This window comes from Brassica oleracea, chromosome C1 (assembly GCF_000695525.1).
Source record: "Brassica oleracea var. oleracea cultivar TO1000 chromosome C1, BOL, whole genome shotgun sequence".
In the NCBI taxonomy this organism is placed as follows: Eukaryota; Viridiplantae; Streptophyta; class Magnoliopsida; order Brassicales; family Brassicaceae; genus Brassica; species Brassica oleracea.
In genome coordinates this window covers 7,137,186-7,157,536 of record NC_027748.1, presented here as the reverse complement: position 1 = coordinate 7,157,536, position 20,351 = coordinate 7,137,186, and the positions used below count along the sequence as shown (strand labels likewise).

Genomic DNA, 20,351 nt, shown 5'->3' with positions numbered 1-20,351 from the left:
AGCATGGCCGATGGTAAAGAAGAACCAACTATCATGTTCGAGGACGAAGCATATTCTGCCCAAGATCTTCATCACCCACGGATTGCAGAAAATTGGAGAGATCCAAAAGACCTTCAGTAATGTCCAAATCAGAGGGAGTAATATGTGTTGTACTCTTTTTTCTTCACCATGGGTTTGTCCCAATTGGGTTTTCCTGGTAAGATTTTAATGAGGCAACATTAAAGCACATTACAAGCTCTAAATGGTTATGGCATCCAAGGGGAGTGTTATGAACCAGATTGTGGATGGCTCATAACCAAAAGATTATACCATCGGCGGCCCAAGAAAGAGAGAATCGGCCAGCTTTTCCTTACGTCTTTATGTTTTCCTTTTCCTAGTTGGATTATGATTTGTACTCTTTCCATTTATCTATGACGGTGTAATCTCATATATAATGAATCTCTATGTTATGAATAAAGATAGAATTTTTCATTATTTTCACAACATATATATGAATTTTTAAAAATTCGATAAATTCAGTTTTATTAATATAATAGAATAATAAAGCAATGTAAAAATGTGTAAATTTATAATTTGTGATATTAAAAAAAACATTATTTAAAAACTAGTTTAAGATGGGTATATATATCCGTGTATGCGTGTTTTCATTAAACCCAATTAATTTTACTAAGCCCATGAAGAACTAGGGTTTAGACCTGTTCAAGCACACCTTAATATATAGAATGAGGGTCATTAAGCTCAGAAGCATGTTACCTTGATCACTGATTGCAGGCGTGCAGATTCATCGATCCATATTGTGAGTTTTCCTGTCACTGTGGTCTATGTGTTACTATTTTTGATTGAAAATAAGATATGTGGTGTTTGATCTTATTAATATTTCTATTGCAGCGTTTGTAGAAACTTATAAAAATGACAATGTGCGATGATCTTCCACACGATTTGATAAGGGAAAAGATACTCACCAATGTTCCAATAACATCTCTGAGGGCAGTGCGGTGTACTTGCAAATTATGGAATGCATTATCCAAAGAATTTATCCTTGGTAACGAAACATCAAGGCAGCATCATGAGTTTCAAGGGTTCATGATGATATCTAATAAGATTTGCCCCTTTAGAGTCGATATCCAAGGAATCATCAGCAATCACAACAATTTGGTCGATCCATCCACGAAGAAATTAGATTTACTTGATCAAGTCGAGGTATCTAGAGTAATTCACTGTGATGGCTTACTGTTATGCGTCACCAATGACAACTCCAAACTCTTGGTGTGGAACCCTTATCTTGCGCAAACAAGGTGGATCAGACCGAGAATATGTTACGGAAAATCAGACATGTATGCTATTGGTTACGACAACAACAGTAAGGTCCGTAACTATAAAATTTTGAGACTTAGTACTAGTCATTATTATGGCCTAGGCATTGAGTTGGAAATCTACGACTTTAGTTCTGATTTATGGAGCTTTCTTGGTGTCTTCCCCGACTATAAAATAAATTCTTATCACAGCCTCGTGAATTTGGCGGGATCTACTTACCTTTTGGCTAGAGTGATCAGACGAACAACTCGTAAAAAGAGAAATCATTATGAGTATTTAGCATCTTGGGAAAATTGTTTGCTATGTTTTGATTATACAAGTGAGAGATTTGTACAGCACATGCCTCCCCCGTTTAGCTCTTATTATTATTATACGGATACTGTAGCTTTATCTACAGTTAGGGAAGATAAACTTGCTGCACATTGTTATGGTTTTTATCAATCGTTTGTGACATTGGAGTTTTGGGTTACGAATAAGATTGAGGCCAACGCGGTGTCGTGGAGCAAGTTTTTAAAGGTGGATATGGGATCAATGGTACCAGTCAGGGATTTTCTGTGCAATTGGAAAGCTGATTTAGTCTTCGTTGATGAGGAGAATAAAGTCGCTGTGATAATCCATGAAAGCCGAAATTACTCAACCAAGCTCCAACTAACAGCTTACATCATTAGAGAAGATGGATACTTCAGATCTATGAACATCGGTGAAGTGAATTTAAATTTCTCTAGAAAGTTTGAAGTGCAACATGTGTTTTCCCCTTATCATCCAAGTTTAGTGCAAATCAACCGACGGTCAAACGGGGGAGATGGCTGTGCGAATGGGCATTCTGAACCTTTGGGTAGAGTCTGACTCGTTATATGCAGTCGAGTGATACGTGACTATGGTTAGATAGATTAAGATATTTTACATTAAGAGTTTTGGTAATTTTCTATTTAATAATTGGTTTTGAAGTTTTCCTTTTTATATTAGTTTAAGAGTTTTCCATATTGTACAAAGTTGTATTCCTATATAAGAGTTTCATATTATTAATAATAAACAAGCTTCCAAGAATTAACTTAATCTCTAAGAGAGATTAGGTTAAAAGGAAGTAAGCTTTTTGGTTCATATCAACTTGGTATCAGAGCCAGGTTCCGATGGGAGACAAGGATTTCTGGAAATCCATATCTGTGAGTTGTGACAAGATGATTGCACAACTTGGTGAGATAATGGAGATTGCGAAGAACATTCAAGCGACGTTGAAGCAAGAGAGGATGAAAAAACAAGCAGAGTTGGAGACGATTATTTTGAAGGAAAGCCTACAGCTACTTGTAATTTCGGAGCCAGAGGAGTCTAACCTCATAGAGTCAGAGACATTATTGCAGCAAGATCCATTGTTGGTTGTATTACAATCTAACAACATACTCGTGTTAGAATCTGAACGATCTCTGAACTCCAAAAAATCAACGATAGCACCAGCTGTGGTAAAATATAGCTTCCTAATAGAATCAAACAACAGAGAGTAAGAGAAATGGTTGCTACCATATGGCTGTCTAGATACCATTAGTTGGAGCTTGAGGACAAGCTCCGAATGGAAGAGGGGAATAATGATACGTGACTATGGTTAGATAGATTAGAATATTTTATATTAAGATTTTTGGTAATTTTCTATTTAATAATTGGTTTTGAAGTTCTCCTTTTTCTATTAGTTTAAGAGTTTTTCATATTCTACAAAGTTGTATCCCTATATAAGGGTTTCATATTATTTTATTAATAATAAACAAGCTTCCAAGAATTAACTTAATCTCTCTTAGAGATTAAGTTAAAAGGAAGTAAGCTGTTTGGTTCATATCATCGAGATGATTAACTCCAAGCCCCATAAGCACTCCAAAGGAAGAGGGAAAAAAATAAGAGATGTCTAATTTGCCTTGATTTATTTCTTGTATCGTCCACTTTTGCCTTCTTTTTTATTTTCATGTCATTTTGAAACATAAGAGTTGTTTCCACTGAGACGTCAAATATCAAACCTCTTTACTAACTCTAGCATTTTTCCGAGCCTTTACTAGAAGAAGTTGAGATGGCTTGATTTGAGACACTACCAAACCAGAATAAATTGCAAAGCCAAATCATTTAGTATTTTATAGACTGATTTGTTAATTTTTGTTAACACTGCAAACGTAAAATAGAATCATCTAAAGGATGCATTGAGCAACTTATTCAAAGGAGAAGTTATTAGTCAGAAAGAAATGTAACAGAGAAGTGATACAAAAGGCTATTAAGTTTAGGGGAATTGGGCTGTATAACCTTCCAACAAATTATAATTCATTAGATAATTAAAACCCCTAACTTTCATCTACAGTATATGTATTTTATGTAATAATGTTATATTACGATTCAATTCAACATGTGTAATCTGGTGAGAATTATTTATTAAAAGAAATATTAAATAAATCATTTAATAAATTGTGGTTATCATTGGTGCACATCTCTTTCTCTTCTTCTTCCTCTTTTCCTCCAATCTATGTTTCTTTTTCATACATACGAACACAAACCACTTCATCTCAAGACCAAGAAAGAGCATGGATTCTGGGCTTGTGGAATTGAGTTTGGAGGAGAAGATGGCATCGTAGAGAACGACGAGGTGACGTCACAATTTCTTTTCTTTTTTGAGTTTGTTTAATGTTGTTGATCTTGATTTTTTTCGTTGTTATTTAAATTGTTATAGTATGTTGTATTGATATGGCATGGTGAAGAATAATTACTCTGGACCAGTGAATGTGTGTATCACCATGTCTGCAAAAAGAAGAAGATGTGAAGAAGATGAACGCGCCGACTATACTATATGTAGTGAAAGAAAATTATAGTCTAGTACGATTCTTATATTTTTGTACCATTCGCAAGTACCAAACTAAATAGTATGCTACGATTGTTGTATTATTGTACCATCGATTGTTTGATAAATTCATTATTTATCAATTTCTAGTTTACAACTATATGTACTATACTATGTATTTTGTTCTATTCTATTTGGGTTTAGAGTCTATACTTGGGTTTAGGGTTTAGTGATTAGGATTTAGGGTTTAGGGTTTAGTATTTGGAAGGTGGGAGTTTAGGTTTGGGTTTAGTGATAGCATTTTTGGGTTTAGTATTCAAAAGTTAGATTTGAATTTAGCATTGAGGAGTTGTGTGTTGGATTATAGTCCTATACTATTCAAAAATTAGGATTGGATTATATTCTATTTTCAGATTTTGATAATTGGGTTTAAGGTTTATATTTGGGTTTAGGGTTCAGTAATTAGAGTTTTGGGTTTAGTATTTAGATGGAAGGGTGATGTTTAAAGTTTATGGTTTAGTATTAAGGAGTTTAGGTTTGGAGTAAAGTTTAGTATTTACTAGATGTGAGTGGATTTTGAATTCTATTATATTTCAGTGATATGGTATATAAAAATCAGATGCATATTTATGTGTAAAACAAAAGGGTGATGTTGGTTGTGTTACGTGTGATAATTAATTGTGGAGTGTCAAATTGTTGATATCACCAATTTTATCTCTCTATTACTGGAAACTTGAACAAAAAAAAAGTAGTACCGGATAAAACTTGACATAATTGTTATGGACTTAATTATGTCAAAATCAATGCTCTGCACTTAATTTCCTTTTCAAATTTGGTTATTCTGCAAATTCACCCTTACGTTTATAACTTTATTCTTGGCGGCCAGTAAATTTCAAATTTACATAGAAAAACTGCAACACAGAGTAATCTTTTTTTATATGTAATATAAAAACAATACTACATATGAAAATGTATAGAAGAAAAATGTTAAATACCAGAAGGGTGAATCCATAATTTTTGTTATATCAAGCAAAGTGATTAAAAATTATGGGTTCACCCTTCTGGTATTTAACATTTTTCTTCTATACATTTTCATTTAGAACTCTAAAATACTACTACATATGTAGTTTGATAATCATTGCTATAGCTAGTCGTCAACAGGAATGTCAGCTAAACTACAACCACCAGGTTTTCAAAATTTGACATTTATTAACAATAAATAAACAAAAAAATTAATTACAATATATAGCAGGCTTTCTCCTAATTTTATATGCTAATTATTTTAAAACTATGTATACATTTTAAAGGTTGACTTGATGGAGAAAGTATGGTGAGGCTTAGGAGACAAGCAAAGATCTGCGGAAGAAGATTTAGAGTTCGGTGAACTTTACATAATGAAATGGACAACACTCTTGAGATGTCCAACTCTAATTAGTACGAGGCCTTTTGAGAAGTAAACCAAAAGTAAATCTATGCGGACTTACCTAAGGTTCAAAGTGGACAGTATCGTACTAATCAAACAATATAGAGTTGGACATGGATTTAATAAATCCAACATTGACCCTTCCAACAACACTTCTCATAGTTAACTTGGTTGGAGTCGTTGCTGGATTCTCTGATGCTTTAAACAAAGGTTATGAAGCTTGGGGACCTTTGTTTGGTAAATTTTTCTTCGCCTTTTGGGTCGTTCTTCATCCTTATCCTTTCCTTAAAGATCTTATGGGAAGACATAACAGAACACCCACCATCGTTGTTCTTTTGGTTTATCTTGCTTGCTTCTGTGTTTTCTCTTGTTTGGGTTCGTATCAATCCTTTTGTTTCTAGGACTGATACAACCTCTCTTTCTCAGAACTGTCTTTTGATTGATTGCTAAGAGATGGTGTTTTGTATTTTGTTTAAGGATTGATATATGTATATATTTTATCGAAAATTCGACAAAAGTATATAAAATTTTCAACCTGTGAGAGGTAAAGTAACATATGGTTTCTTTATGCACAAGTTAGTAAGAGTTCAGTCTAGTATGATTCCTTGGTGCACAAGTTAAGTAGTGATGTTTTCACATATTCATATTAGAGTGTCATTTTCATTTCAAAGGAATACATTATTACATACAATGTAAATGTAACTCAAACAATGCATCTTATTTTGAGGTATTATTGGCAAAACTGGTGAAAAACTGACAGAAAAAATGAGTGAAATCCGCCATAAAAATCAGTCAATATGCTTCTCACTCAGCAGTTTAGCGGAATATTGTATGAAAAAAAAACAAAAAACAAAAACTGAAATAGAAAAAATCCAAAACAGATTAGATTCCATGAACAAAGGCATCCATGTCAGGCTGAGGAAGGTCATCAAGCAACGAGTCAATGCTACATCCTTCCTCAAGCAGTTTCTCATTGAATCCAAAGTCATCAGTAAACACACACTCAGGCACAATCCTGTCTTGTCCGTAAAACTTATCTTCCTTCTCCTTCTCCTTCTTCTTCTCCTCAGCAGCCACAACATCCTTCTTCTTGCTACTCTCTTTACGTCTACCTCTTGCAGGAACCGAAGAAGAAGACAACACTCCCACATCCAAGCTCTTTATGTAATCCTGCAATAGAGAAGGTCTTGGATACTTAGACCTACACTTTCTCTTAGAGAATTGTCTTCTTTTTGTCGCGTTCCAATGGTTCTTGATCGAGTTCTCTGTTCTTCCTGGTAGTCTTTTGGCAATCTCTGCCCATTTGTTTCCAATCTCTTTATGAAACTCTATCAACACTCTGTCTTCTTCTTCACTCCATGTTTCTTTCTGAAACATATATATATTCATAATCTCTCAACATTAGTTAGCCTTTTTTTTAAAAACAATATCTACTGACCTGGTTAGCTCCGGTATGAACATTTTTTGGTCTTTAGTTTCCATAAGCATCATTACATGAATGTTAGTTACTAGTTAATACCTTAATGTCAGGTCTCAAATGGTTATGCCATCTCTCTCTACATTGCTTCCCTATCCTTCCTGGTAAAACTTGCGCAATATGTGACCATTTTCGCAGTCCATACTTCTCCACAAGTTGAATCAGTATCCTATTATTCAAGAAAACATGGTATTGATTGATAACATTTCATATTTTTGTAATAGAACGCCAAGATCATTCAACTAGAAATAATTATTCTAAATAATAGCTTGCATGAGGTGTTCGAAGTTCTCCATCAGCTATGTGTTGATTATGTTTCACCGATTTAGCTAATTTCTTAATCGAGTTTTAGCTTCGGTATAATTATTGTTGGCAAAATTAACCCACAAATGTGACAATTTATCTAAGATTTGTTAGTAATGTTGGTTATGAAATATATAACCATCAATAATCTTGATTATGCAATATTGATCTTAGGCTTTATTATGGTAATAAAAAACCTGTCTTCTTCAGCAGTCCATTGTCCTTTGACTAATGTTGTTTTCTTTTTTCCTTTCCATGACGATGACGACGAGGATGAAGACAACTTTCTTGTCAGAAAAGGCTTGGTCTTGTTGAAACTCATCGCTCTATAAGAATTATTATCTGCAGAAACACATGAAACTTCATCTGGCATCACGAAGTTCATAGGCTTGTTGATGGTCTCTGTAGGAGGGTAATCAAAAGGGATCATCCTCATCATCATCATGTTGTTTTGTTCCAAGTTCATATGATCATTATCATCGACCAAGTTGATCTCTTGATGATGATTACGAGTCAAGTAAGGATTCTCTACAGCTTGGAAATGATGATTCATCACCTGTGGTTTAGTTTCATAAAAGTCGACCATGTTTTCTTGGTAAGAAGAGCAATGCTGGTAAGGAGCATTATTGGCACATGACGGCGTCGTTTGGATACCGAACAAAGGATTTGAAGATGTAGAGCCATGGTATTGGTGATGATGATGATGATGATGATCAAACTGGTTATCATGATCAAGATGGTGAAAATCTTGAAGAAAGCTTGTGGGTTTTGATTGGTCAACGACTTCAAATGGAAAATCTTCTTCTTTCATATGTTCTTGATCACGTGCGAAGATGGTTTGGTTTAGAGGAGCAAAACCACTCTCGTCGACGTAATTCTCCATATTTTTTGGAAAGAAGAGAAAAAAAAACTAATTAATTAGTAAAAAATGTGAAGTGTTTTTGTGTGATTTTGTGTTTGCTTTATTCTTTCTCGTATTTGTAAGGTATGAGAAGAAAGAAAGATATTTAATGTGTGTTTTTACTATACCCATTAATTTGTTAGTAAATTTCTAACGTTTGGAGTTTGTTAGTAGCATTAATGTTACTTAATTTATCATTAATTCTCAAATGCTTAACCATTTTGTTTTTTTATCATGTCTTAACATGAATAATGTAAGGAAAAATAAGTAAATTAATTTCAAAATCTATACTTACACTGTGGAAAAAACATATATTAATATTTAGAGTACTAAATATAGTTCAAGACACTTGAAAGTTTTTCCTTTTAAATTTTTATTAAATTTTTATAAGCTGTATAATTTTGTTGTAAATTTAAATAGATTGAAATTCAAGTAGAGAAAATAGATGCCTTTTTCCAAAAAAAAAAGTAAAGAAAATGGTAATTTGTGAGATAAAGCTTCTGTGACGTTACACGTTGAGTGTTGTTGAATTTGGGGTAAACATAGTTGAATGTTTGTGAAAACGCTAGTACGAATTTAATCTAGCTTTTAATGTGTTTTATTTAGTTGTCTTTAGTTATTTTCTCACAAAAAGGTATTAATTGAGTCAGCAAAAAATGTAATAACCATTTGAATGCTAAGAAGTGTTTTGACCATTTAGCTAATTAATGGATTCAAGAATAGAAATATCTTCGTTTGACCTGGAAAAAAAAATAGCATCTTCTATGCTAGATTTTGCATTTGTATTTATATAGAAAAATAATCATTCGATAACTTAATTGATGGGATTAAAACCTAAAACATGGGTCCCATGCATGGGCTCAGAAAGCTAGACCACATAATTGCTTTGGGCGCAAGTGATCGATTGTTATCTTTTGTCTGCACCAGAATTGAAAAAAAACGCCTGAACCGGCAGGAAAATAAATGAACACTGGACGTAAACTCGAAAAATACACTGAAAACATAGCTTATACCAAAGCCTACGGGTAACTAGATTTTTTCGAGAAGGTCAAACGCTAAGACATTCTATAACTTTAAATATAAATTTTTTTGCTCTGCAAAAAAGAATTTTAAAACTTCAAATCTGAAATTTCGAAGAGTGAAACTCAATATTTGAAGTTACACTATTCAAAAATTTAATTCATATTTTTATTTGTATTTTGGTCCCTACAATCACACATCATCTTTATGATTCATAAATATTTTCTTGTTTATTGTTTTTAATCCTTAAAAAATTATATCTCATATATATTTTAATTTTTGCTACAGATTTTAAATTTTACACATAAAATTAAATATAACTTTAAAATAAGATTTAAAATATTTTAAACTAGATTTAGACAACAATAATTAGGCATGTGCATAATATCCGTAACCCTAAATCCGAACCGAACCCGAACCAAAAAACCCGATCCGTATCCGGTCCAAAATGTAAAAAATATCCGAATGGGTCTTGTAAGGTGGTACAAAACATATCCGAACCCGGAGTGTTATTAACCGAACCCGAACGGGTAACCCGAAAAATCGAAAAAACCAAAAAATCCAAAAAAAATATCCGAAGAAACCGATCCGAATGTCCAAATAAACAATATAATTATATGAAACATGAATATATACTTCAAATATTCAATTTCATATTTATTTTGATATGTTATCTAACAATAAGTATTTAAAATTTAAATAACTACCTTAAATACTTAATTATATATAAATAAATATATATTTCTTATGTTTTACTTTTAAATTTTAGATTTTATTTCGGGTATATCCGAACCGATCCGATATAACCCGAATCCGAATGATATATGATTACTTTATGGGTTCTATGATGTGATACAAAACCGATCCAAACCCGATGTGTTATATCCGAACTCAACTCGTACTTGCAAATTTACTAGAATGGGACCTACGAGGTGTTATAAAAAAGAACTGAAATCGGAAAAACCCGATCCGAACGCCAACGGGTACCCGAACGCCCAGACCTAACAATAATATACAAAAGAAAACTTAGCAAAAAAAGATTTTTTAAAATTACATGAAGACTTAACTATTACACAAATTTAAATATTACAACAAGACTAATAGTCAGGTAAGTTTGATCCGGAACCTTCAAAATTTTCAAATATTGTCCAACTTTTTTTTATACTGAAGATGGTTGTTGTTGTTGTTTTTGATGTCTTTTTCGTACAGTTCTTTATTGTTCATATCGAATATATTCACGAGTATTAATATCATCAAAAAAAAATTAGTCTTTTAGCAATATTTTATGTTTTTCTTTTACTTTTTTGTTCCGATCTTTTGTATTTACAAGTATCAATATCACCTGATTACAACAACTTTTAGCTCGCAGTCTACAAAGTAAAAATGATGAGAGTTATTTTTACTTTGAAATGCACTAATAGATCATATATGCATTACGAAAATCATTATATGGAATAATATGATATTTTGTTTGAAGTTTAATATTAATTAAGGTATATTTATTTAAATTTTTATAGAATATTTTATTTATTAATATTATTATAATATGTTTATATATGTGCTAGCTATTTACAAAAGTTTAATGAATTCAAATTAGTTATGACAAATATAAGGTCTATATTATAAAATACAAATAGTTTTGAAGTTGAGTTTTGAAGTTTTGCTTTTGGAGAATATAAACTTCAAATATAATCTCTCAAATTTAAACTTCAAATATAAAATTTTGGAAACTTCAAAATAGAGTTCATTTTTGGAGATGCTCTAATATTCTCAACTTTTAGCTCCCAACGTCTTGATTTGAAATGTTTTAATTGAAGTGTTCCTAAAATAGGTTTGTATTCCGATTATTGACTCATTTTTTTATTTAATATTTATACATTTTTGTTATAATTTCACGAACTCACTATAATCTCTCACTATCTACAAACTCTTCACTCTTCATTGACACTCAGCTGAGCATTAATTACTTGGTGCAAACTGTTCGTTTAGGGACGTAAACTCGATATGAAAATTTATACAGTATATTGAAAGCATACCTTATAATTATATCAAAGCGAATAACAAATACATGAACCTAAAGAAAACATATTCACGAACTTGAGACAGTCTAGGATATATGTGCATAAACTGGTGAGTTGTGCAAATTCGTATAAAACCTAAATTAAGTGAGATTGCTTAAAATTTACAATAACTGTTTATAATTGCTTATATCAATATCAAAGGAGGCGCCATTAGTCATTACTCATTAGTCCATCCGCTAACATATTTGAGTCAACCACTTAGTTTTTAAATAAGTTCAAAGTTCAGAAAGAAAAAAAAAACAAATGTTGGCCTAATACTCTAATAGTGAAAACGATAAGTTATTATGTTTGGGTTTTAGTTAGTCATCTAATTTTTCATCTATAATACCATTTACAGCTACGCGTAGTTTGTGTATAATTGATTGTTTGCCGGAAATTTAAGTAAGAATTAATGTTTTTAAGATTTTTTTCCAAAATCATACTTTTCCTGTAATTTTGGAATTTCAAGGTTGTTAACGGTAGTTTTTAGAAAGGAAACACAAATTGTGGCACTTTCAGAATTGACCATATTAATATATTAAATTTTATCTTCATTTTTTTCTGTTTTTAATATCAAACAACTAATAAATTGTTTCAGAAAAGTTTGTTGCCACCAAACCTATTTAATTAGTAATGCATTATCTTTGAGAAAAAAAAAGTGTTTTAATTTCAGCTTTTTAATAAGGGAAATTGGGTTGTATAACCATCAAACAAATTATAATTCAATGGCTAACCAAAAAACTTATATCACCTATACACTTACATTCTTATACATAATATTGTCATATTGCCTTCAGATACAACCGGTTGAAACCTGCAAGAAAAAATAAAGAAAAATTGATAATAATAATAATACTCAAAACTAACGTGTGGTCCTTGAAAATCACACTTTCTCTCACATATGCTTTATTTTAGTAACTTTACAGTAGATGAAATTCTTCTTCCAAGATTTTTTTTTTTGAATTAATTTCTTCTCACGAGAAGAACAATCAACTGTGGTAAAAAAGAGGCAACGATGAAGGCGTAGACGGTGAGAACACACACGAACTCTTTAATTTTTTTCCTCCATCTCTTAACTCACTAATTCTTACAATCATGCTTTTGTTTTCATATTGTTTTCGTTTTTAAATCTTGCAAATGAGATGGGATTATCGCATCAGAGTTAGATGCATGATAGATATCCACTGATGAAGAATAACGATGGTGGATCTGTAAAGTGTTGCTGTGTCAGAAAAAAAGAGTAGATGAAGACGATCTCTATATGGTAGTAAAGAATAATGAGAGTGAGCCAAATGAATTCGTATCAGCATGTCTAAGAATGAAGAATTGAAGAAGATGAACTTTTCGTGTATACTATATTCGGTGAAATGAATAGTATAGTATATAATCTTTAGGGTAGCTATTTGTGTAAAGACATCATACTATTTGAGACGAAATGCTATACTATTCCTTAAAATGTAATAATATGCCATGTTTTCAAATTCATTTTTCAGTGTCATTTTCTGTGATTGATTGTAATATGAAATTCATTTTTTAAATGTTGCACAAATTTGATTATTTGAAATCTTCATTATTACCAATTCTAGTTTATAAATCTAAATTCTATTATTTAGAGGAATGGTGGTGAAGTTGAGGTTTGCATTAGATTTTGAGATTTCGGTTTACAGTTTAGGGTTTTGGGTTTATATTTGGGTTTATGATTTAGTAATTAGTGTTTAGGGTTTAGTAATTTCGTTCTTAAACTTGGTCATTTGGAAAATGTAAATGGAGTGGACCAGTACAACTATACTATTTATAGCGGTTCCATACTACGTCGTCTACGTTGAGAAAATTGACAACATATTATATAGATTTTGTTTGGGTTTATACTTTAGTTATTTGGGTTTAGATTTAGTAACTAGCTAGGGGTTTGTCTAAGGTTTTAGTATTTAAGTGGGTGAGTAGAGTTTAGGTTTTAGGGTTTATATTTGGATTTAGGGTTTAGTGATTAGGGTTTAGGGTTTATATTTGGGTTTAGGGTTTAGTGATTAGGGTTTAGAGTTTATATTTGGGTTTAAGGTTTAGTGATTAGGGTTTATATTTGGGTTTAGAGTTTAGCGATTAGGGTTTAAAGTTTAGTGATTAGTGTTTAGGGTTTATATCTGTGTTTAGGTTTAGTGATTAGGGTTTAGGGTTTATATTTGGATTTAGGATTTAGTAATTAGGATTTAGGGTTTAGTGATTAGTGTTTAGGGTCTATATCTGGGTTTAGGGTTTAGTGATTAGAGTTTAGGGTTTATATTTGAGCTTATGGTTTAGTGATTAGGGTTTAGGAATTAGTAATTTTCTTTTCAAACTAGAGCTTAGGGTTTAGGGTTTATATGTCATGTCTTCAAATTTGATATTTCTCTTCTATGCCATTTTGTATGATTGCTCGTAATATAAAATTAGTTTCATTCAAATGTTTGACATGTTAGGACCATGTTCAAGAACGTCTTTTTCATCAACAAGTACTTTTATTTCTTCTTCTACTATTTTACATATGATTCCCAACTAACATAAATAGAACAAACATGTGTATACTATTTTATACAATGTTCCATACTATGTATGTATAGTATTTGAAAATATTATAAAATATTATATTTTTCAGATTTTGATTTTCTTTTAAATATATATTATAGCTTAGATTTGGATTTAGGATTTAGTGGTCATGATTTAGAGTTTAGTAATTAGGGGTTGGGTTTAGAGTTTAGTATGATATTTTCCATCTTTATATACTATAGTTTAATATCACAAAATATTATATATATTTTCAGATTTTAATTTTATTTAAAATTATAAATATATAATATAGTTTATATTTGAGTTTGGGTTTAGTGGTCCATTTAGGCTTTAGTATTTAAAAGTTGGAGTTAATGAAATGTTTGTGGTGATATGAAGTAAAATTAATGAAATGTTTGTGGTTATGTGTATGTGATGTGGCTGTGTTATCTTTCTTTTGTTGGTGACAGTTTGCATTAATTATTGGCCACACTTGGATTTTGTCAACGTCATCTCCACATCTTGGAGCCACTGGCAACTTGTATGAATCAAGGGTAAAACCGGTAGAAATGAAACACAATTGATAGATACTACATTATGTCAAAATCAATGTTTTGCACTTAATTTTTTTTCCAAACTTAGTCATTTCACAAATTCAGCCTTCTAATAAACCTGCATATGCTATATAAATATAAGATATTCATTTACCTTTCTTCGTAAATTTGGGTTCTGTACCAAAACTTTTACAAGAACTTTATCTATTCATGTATGGGGTTTACAAGATATAAAAAGATGATTCCTATGATATTCTTGATGTCCCCACCCAATGCATAAGGACTGAACTGGTGCTAGTATCGATGAACTTTTCTTTTACAAAAGTAAAATCAATAGACTTACGTTACACGATCCCAATCCAGTGCATAAAATAAACCATCGGATTGTATCGCATTTGGAGGTAACGGCACTAACGGGTATAGAACCTAGGAGCATGATTATTGGGGAGTTTTTAGGATAGGGCTCTTAGCAAAATATAAGAACCCGGCTCTTAACTTTTAACTAAAAAAGTTAAGAACCGGTTTTTAAAACTCTTATTTAAGAGTCAGTTCTTAGTTTTTTTAGTTAAAAGTTAAGAAAGGGGTTCTTATATTCTGCTAAGAATCCTACCTTAAGAATCTCTCAATAATCATGCTCTTAGAGCATTGTTTAACGGGGGTTCTTAAAATTAAATTTTTATATTCCGCTAAGAACCCTATTCTAAGAACCTTCCATTAAACATGTTTTTTTTTTTTTTTGAACAACTACATGCTCTTATTTCTTATGTTAGAGTCTCAACGTTTACCAAAAAAACAGAAAAAATGCAAAGCAATTATAAAATTATGGTTTTGTGATGATTTTTACAAGTTTATTTCCTATCATATTTTAACAAAACTTTCAAATTTTAAGAAATTTTTTTTCACATCCACATTTTGAGAATTATAACCTTAGTTGTTGATACTGATTTTTTTTTGTCAGCTGATACTGATTTTTTTTTCTTTACAAAATCAGTGGTCATACTACACTTTTCTTCTCTTATTTTTTTTTAATGTACCGCAAATAATCTTTTATTTTGTTTTTCAGATTCTCCGTCTACATTTGTCAGAATTGAGAATTCTCAAATGGTACACACAACACAACAAAAGCATCACCATCTCTTTTTAGAACTTTTTTTATAAGGAAAATCATCACTATCTACAACAATAGTTCTAACACTAATGCAAAGAGAATGAAGAATAGATGAAGGTCAAATCGTAATTAAACCAAAAACACAAGACTGAACTATAAGAGTCCCAACTGTCACATGACCCATCTTTGAAAATCCAATCTTCCTCTTCTTCTTCCCTTCTCTGCTCTGTCTTTTTACTTTCTGACACTTCCTTCCTCATCTCTCTCTCTCTCTCTCTTCACCATGAAACTTCCGTTACCGTTACTCCTCCTTCTCCTCCTCTCCTCAGCCACTATCTCCGCCGCTCCTTCCCTATCTCCCTCCCCTTCTCCAACCATCTCCCCCGTCCCACGCATCTCCCCCACTCCCCCTCGCACATCCTCCTCATCCCCACTCGACCCAAAACAGCTCAAAGCCCTCGAATCCCTCAACATCCCCACCGTCAAAAACCCCTGCGACCACCACCCCCTCTCCTCCTCCAAAAAACCCCCCACCACCGTCGTAACCTGCGACGGCGGCTCCCCATTCCGCCTCGTCACCTCCCTCTCCTTCACAAACTGCTCCTCCGATCTCTCCATCTCCTCCACAGCCCTCAAAGCCCTCTCCCCCTCCCTCACCTCCCTCTCTTTCCACAACTGCCCCTCCCTCTCCCCACCGCCTCACCTCCCGGACTCGCTCCACTCCTTCTCCGCCGTCTCCTCCTTCCCCCGCCTTTCGGGACTCTCCCTCGCTCGCCTCGTTAACCTCACCGACCTCACCGTCTCCTCCGTCCCCGTCTCCACCTCGGGGCTATTCGTCGTCCTCGGGAACATGCACGACATCGTCTCCCTCACCATCTCCCACGCCAATCTCTCCGGGAACATCCCCAAGACGTTCCACTCCAACCTCACATTCATCGATTTATCGGATAATCTCATCAAAGGCTCCATACCCACTTCGATTACTCTCCTCTCCAGCCTCAAAGCTTTAAACTTGTCGTCGAACTCGATCTCCGGCGAGATACCCGACAGCATCGGCGACCTAATCTCGTTAAAGAACCTGTCTTTATCCTCAAACAAGCTGTCGGGACCGATCCCTGACTCGATCTCGTCGATACCTTACTTAACCCACTTAGATCTGAGCGGAAACCAGCTAAACGGCACCGTTCCGAGGTTCATCGCCAAGATGAAGAGTCTCAAGTACTTGAATCTCGCTAACAATGCCTTCCACGGAGTCCTTCCTTTCAATGCTAGCTTCCTGAAGAAGCTTGAGGTGTTTAAAGTGGGAGGAAACAGTGATCTCTGTTACAACCACACTCTGCTGTCGTCGAAGATGAAGTTAGGTATTGCTCCTTGTGATAAGCACGGTTTGCCGTTGTCTCCGCCGCCGCGGAAGGAAGATTCGAGTTCAGATGATGATTACAGTGAAGATGATAGTAGTGAGAAGAAGAAGGAAGAGCATCACGGTCCTAATAAGGTTGTGCTTGGTGTTGCTATTGGACTGTCTTCGCTTGTGTTCTTGATCATCTTCATGATCCTTCTCGCAAAATGGTGTGGCTGATTCAAGAGAAGATAAGGCCCTTGTTATTGTTTCTTCTCATTCGTTACTGATACAGAAACAAAGTATAGTAAAAAAAAAAAAAGCTCTACTCTTTGGAGAGTGGTTATTAGGGTTGAAGAAGAAGAGGATAGTGAATCCAAACCGGTTCTCCAGCACTAATCCCGGTTTAGTTTATTCTTTTTTTTTTGCTGTTTTATTTTGATTCAACATTTGAGAGTTGTAATTTTGGGTTGTATTATTTTGTTCTGATTATTGAATTATTTCTTCAACAAACATTGTTGTTGTTCATTAGTTTGCACATGCGGTTGAACATGGTTTAATTGATCAAAAATCAAATTGAACTCGTCATTGGGTTCTGAATAAAGTAATAACCAAATCGAGCAAATAAAATAACGTGGTTTTGTTTCCCTTTGAAGCAATGATACCATCATGAACAAGTATGGCTCCAACAAAAGATCCAGCCTGTTCATGTTCTATTGCTTCAGTTTCTCAATGATTAAAACAACACCGGTCCAACCATAAACCGGCTAAATAAGTACAATTTATTATTACATGAAGCAAGTTCAGTTTTTTTCACCAGAAGCCTCTGCAAGAACAATGCCCATCTTTAAAATGATGAAACCGGTTTGAATCTCTTAAAACAATCTCTCTTCCGGTTAACTTAGACATGAACTTGGCCATTTCATGACAATCTCCACACACTCTTAGATTCTTAGTAACTCTTATGATCTTCCCATGTCCAGAGGTGAGTACTCCCAACCCCATCGCTAGCTTCTCACTGTGACCACACAAAGCTTCTTCCTTCTCCATCTCTTCCGCATCGATCAACGCGTACTTAGTCTGCGGCGAGTACCCTTCTTCTCTCATCCTAGCTCTTACCCTCCTCAAAAGAGCCTCAATGTTTTCTGTTTCAGGATGTGAACTATCTCCAGCTACAAAGATGTTAACTCTTCCCTTTATCTCTATCCAGCTGCATCCAGGATTCTTTCTCAACCCTCGTTGGCCTATCCTCTTTCTTAGCCTCTTCACTTCTTCCCATTTCTCAGCTTCCGCGTAGATATTCGCCATCAGCACATAGTACCCTGTGTTCTCAGGTTCAAGCTCAAAGACCCTCTCAGCAACTTTCTCAGCTAGCTTAACATCGTGATGTATCCTGCATCCACAAAGCAACGCTCCCCATATCGTAGCGTCTGGAGGAATCGGCATGTTCTCGATGAACCGGTAAGCTTTCGACAAGTCTCCGGTTCTTGCGAGCATGTCGACAACACAAGCGTAATGCTCTAGCGTCGGCTCGATCTTGCACTCGTGTCTCATGATGTTAAAGAATCTCCATCCTTCGTCCACTAGTCCCGAGTGGCTACAAGCGTACAGCACAGAGACGAATGAGATCTCGTCAGGCTCTATACCTTCTCGTCTCTTTTGATTGAAAAGAGCGATCGCTTCTTTTCCAAACCCGTGCATCCCATATCCAGCTATCATCACGGTCCAAGAGACAAGATCCTTGGAAGCAATCTCGTTAAAGAGCAAACGCGCGAGCAACAACGCTCCACATTTCGCGTACATGTCCACAAGGGAGTTAGCAACGTGCCTGTCTCTGAAGAACCCGTTTCTCACGATGTAACCGTGGATCTCTCTGCCTTTGTCGAAAGCAGAGAGACTTGCACAAGCGGGAAGCACACACACCACGGTTCTCTCATCAGGAACAAACCGTTTCTCTTCCAATAGCAGATTAAACAGGCTTAGAGCTTCGTTGGCGTAACAGTTCTTTGAGTAGCCACCAATGATAGTGTTCCACGAGATGATATCTCTCACAGGCATCTCAGAGAATACTATCTCCGCCTCTCCCATGCTTCCACATTTAGCATACATATCCATCAGAGCATTCGATAGAAAGATATCAAACCCCATATCGTTCTCCTTTATCCACTCATGGACTCGCTTACCTTCCTCTAACAACCGATTACGTGCACAACAGTTTAAAACCGCAGTGACGGTGTAAACATCAGGACTAATACCTTCTTCTTCCTCCATCTCTGAAAATAGCTTCACAGCTTCACCAGCCAGACCTTCCCTAGCGTAACCAGCAATCATGGAAGTGTACGAGACAACACTTCTATCACTCATCTCCCTAAACACAGCCTTAGCAGAGTCAAGATCACCGCATTTCGAGTACATATCAAGCAGTGTATTACAAAACCGATCTTCTCTACTCATACAAGCTTTCAGCCCAATACCATGGACAGCTCTACCTAAAGACACTAAACAAGAATCATCAGCACAGCCTGCGAAAACGCTGACTACTGTAGCTAAATCAAACTCAATCCCCGAACACAACATCTCTACAAACATGTATAACCCCTGTTCCGTCAAACCGGTCGATAAATACCCATTAATCATAGAGTTCCAAGAAATAACATCTCGTTCAGTCATTTCATCGAACACCTTACGCGCGCTGTCAACTCTCCCATTCTTCAAATAAAACGCCAACAGAGAGTTCCCCACTGAGCTACACTCTCCAAACCCTAATTTCAGAACGTACCCATGCAATTGCTCTCCTCCGTCAACGCTTCTCAGAGACGAAAAGCTCTTGGAAACGCAAGAGAAAGTATAGCTATCCATCACAACACCAGAGCCCATCATCTTCTCAAACAGCTCAATGCTCCCGCTAAAGTCGCCGGCTTTAGCAAGCTCGTTCATCAAGATGTTCCAGAACAGAGCCTTCTCGATCTCGACTTGATCGAACACTCGCCTCGCTTCTCTCAGATCGCCGCAGTTTGTGTACATGAGCGCGAGTTTCGAACCCATGTTCGAGTCTACGACGAAGCCGTTGCGACGGATAAAGGAATCGACTTCTTTGCCGTGTTTGAGCGATCTCGTGTCTGCGCAGAGCTGAAGAACAGAGCATAGCGTTCTCGGGTCGATATCATACTTTCTGGATGCGCGAAGAAGCTTCACGATGTTCTCTAGGTCGCCTGATTCGCAGAGTCTGCGTAATCGAGTGTTCGCGTCGGTTAAGGTTTGATGATGATCTCTGTGTTCGATAGACGCCGTTCTCAACGATGCTTTATTAAAAATCGAATCTTTTCGAACTCTGGTGACGCTTGCGGTCTCCTTGTGGGTTTGAGAGCGGCGAGAGGGAACGAAACTGAAGCTCGAGGAAGACAAATTCGCCGACAACATCGCCATGTCTTATCCTTCTATGCTCATCATACGAGAAAACGCGGGAAAGTTGGTCTTATGTAACAACGCTTCTGTAAGAAAAAGGTGACTATTCAGTAATAAA

At 35.0% G+C, this 20,351-nt stretch overlaps 4 protein-coding genes across 4 annotated transcripts; 2 read left to right on the top strand and 2 right to left on the bottom strand.

Moving 5' to 3' along the window:
* Nucleotides 1-750: 750 nt before the first annotated feature.
* Nucleotides 751-2,179, top strand: LOC106300955 (putative F-box protein At4g17200). The gene is made up of 2 exons (XM_013737242.1): nucleotides 751-796; nucleotides 889-2,179. The coding sequence occupies exon 2, from the start codon at nucleotides 910-912 to the stop codon at nucleotides 2,158-2,160; it is 1,251 nt and encodes a 416-aa protein (XP_013592696.1). The 5' UTR covers nucleotides 751-796; nucleotides 889-909; the 3' UTR covers nucleotides 2,161-2,179.
* A 4,246-nt stretch (nucleotides 2,180-6,425) lies between these two features.
* On the bottom strand, nucleotides 6,426-8,206 carry LOC106303138 (transcription factor MYB98-like). Its single transcript, XM_013739486.1, has 3 exons — nucleotides 7,521-8,206; nucleotides 7,063-7,189; nucleotides 6,426-6,911 (listed from the first exon to the last, which is right to left on the bottom strand). Exons 1-3 carry the CDS (start codon nucleotides 8,204-8,206, stop codon nucleotides 6,426-6,428), a joined length of 1,299 nt encoding a protein of 432 aa, XP_013594940.1.
* A 7,421-nt stretch (nucleotides 8,207-15,627) lies between these two features.
* Nucleotides 15,628-17,359, top strand: LOC106305222 (leucine-rich repeat receptor-like protein FASCIATED EAR2). Its single transcript, XM_013741595.1, has one exon. It carries the CDS (start codon nucleotides 15,773-15,775, stop codon nucleotides 17,066-17,068), a length of 1,296 nt encoding a protein of 431 aa, XP_013597049.1. The 5' UTR covers nucleotides 15,628-15,772; the 3' UTR covers nucleotides 17,069-17,359.
* Nucleotides 17,360-17,453: 94 nt separating this feature from the next.
* Nucleotides 17,454-20,327, bottom strand: LOC106305212 (pentatricopeptide repeat-containing protein DOT4, chloroplastic). The gene has a single exon (XM_013741587.1). The coding sequence runs from the start codon at nucleotides 20,252-20,254 to the stop codon at nucleotides 17,642-17,644; it is 2,613 nt and encodes an 870-aa protein (XP_013597041.1). The 5' UTR covers nucleotides 20,255-20,327; the 3' UTR covers nucleotides 17,454-17,641.
* Nucleotides 20,328-20,351: the final 24 nt, after the last annotated feature.

Coding starts and splice junctions, on each gene's coding strand:
- LOC106305212 (XM_013741587.1), bottom strand. CDS start 20,254: ATGGCGATGTTGTCGGCGAATTTGTCTTCCTCGAGCTTCAGTTTCGTT.
- LOC106303138 (XM_013739486.1), bottom strand. CDS start 8,206: ATGGAGAATTACGTCGACGAGAGTGGTTTTGCTCCTCTAAACCAAACC. Junction 7,190..7,520: donor TGGACTGCTGAAGAAGACAG/GTTTTTTATTAC, acceptor CTTGAATAATAG/GATACTGATTCAACTTGTGG. Junction 6,912..7,062: donor ATTTGAGACCTGACATTAAG/GTATTAACTAGT, acceptor TATATGTTTCAG/AAAGAAACATGGAGTGAAGA.
- LOC106305222 (XM_013741595.1), top strand. CDS start 15,773: ATGAAACTTCCGTTACCGTTACTCCTCCTTCTCCTCCTCTCCTCAGCC.
- LOC106300955 (XM_013737242.1), top strand. CDS start 910: ATGACAATGTGCGATGATCTTCCACACGATTTGATAAGGGAAAAGATA.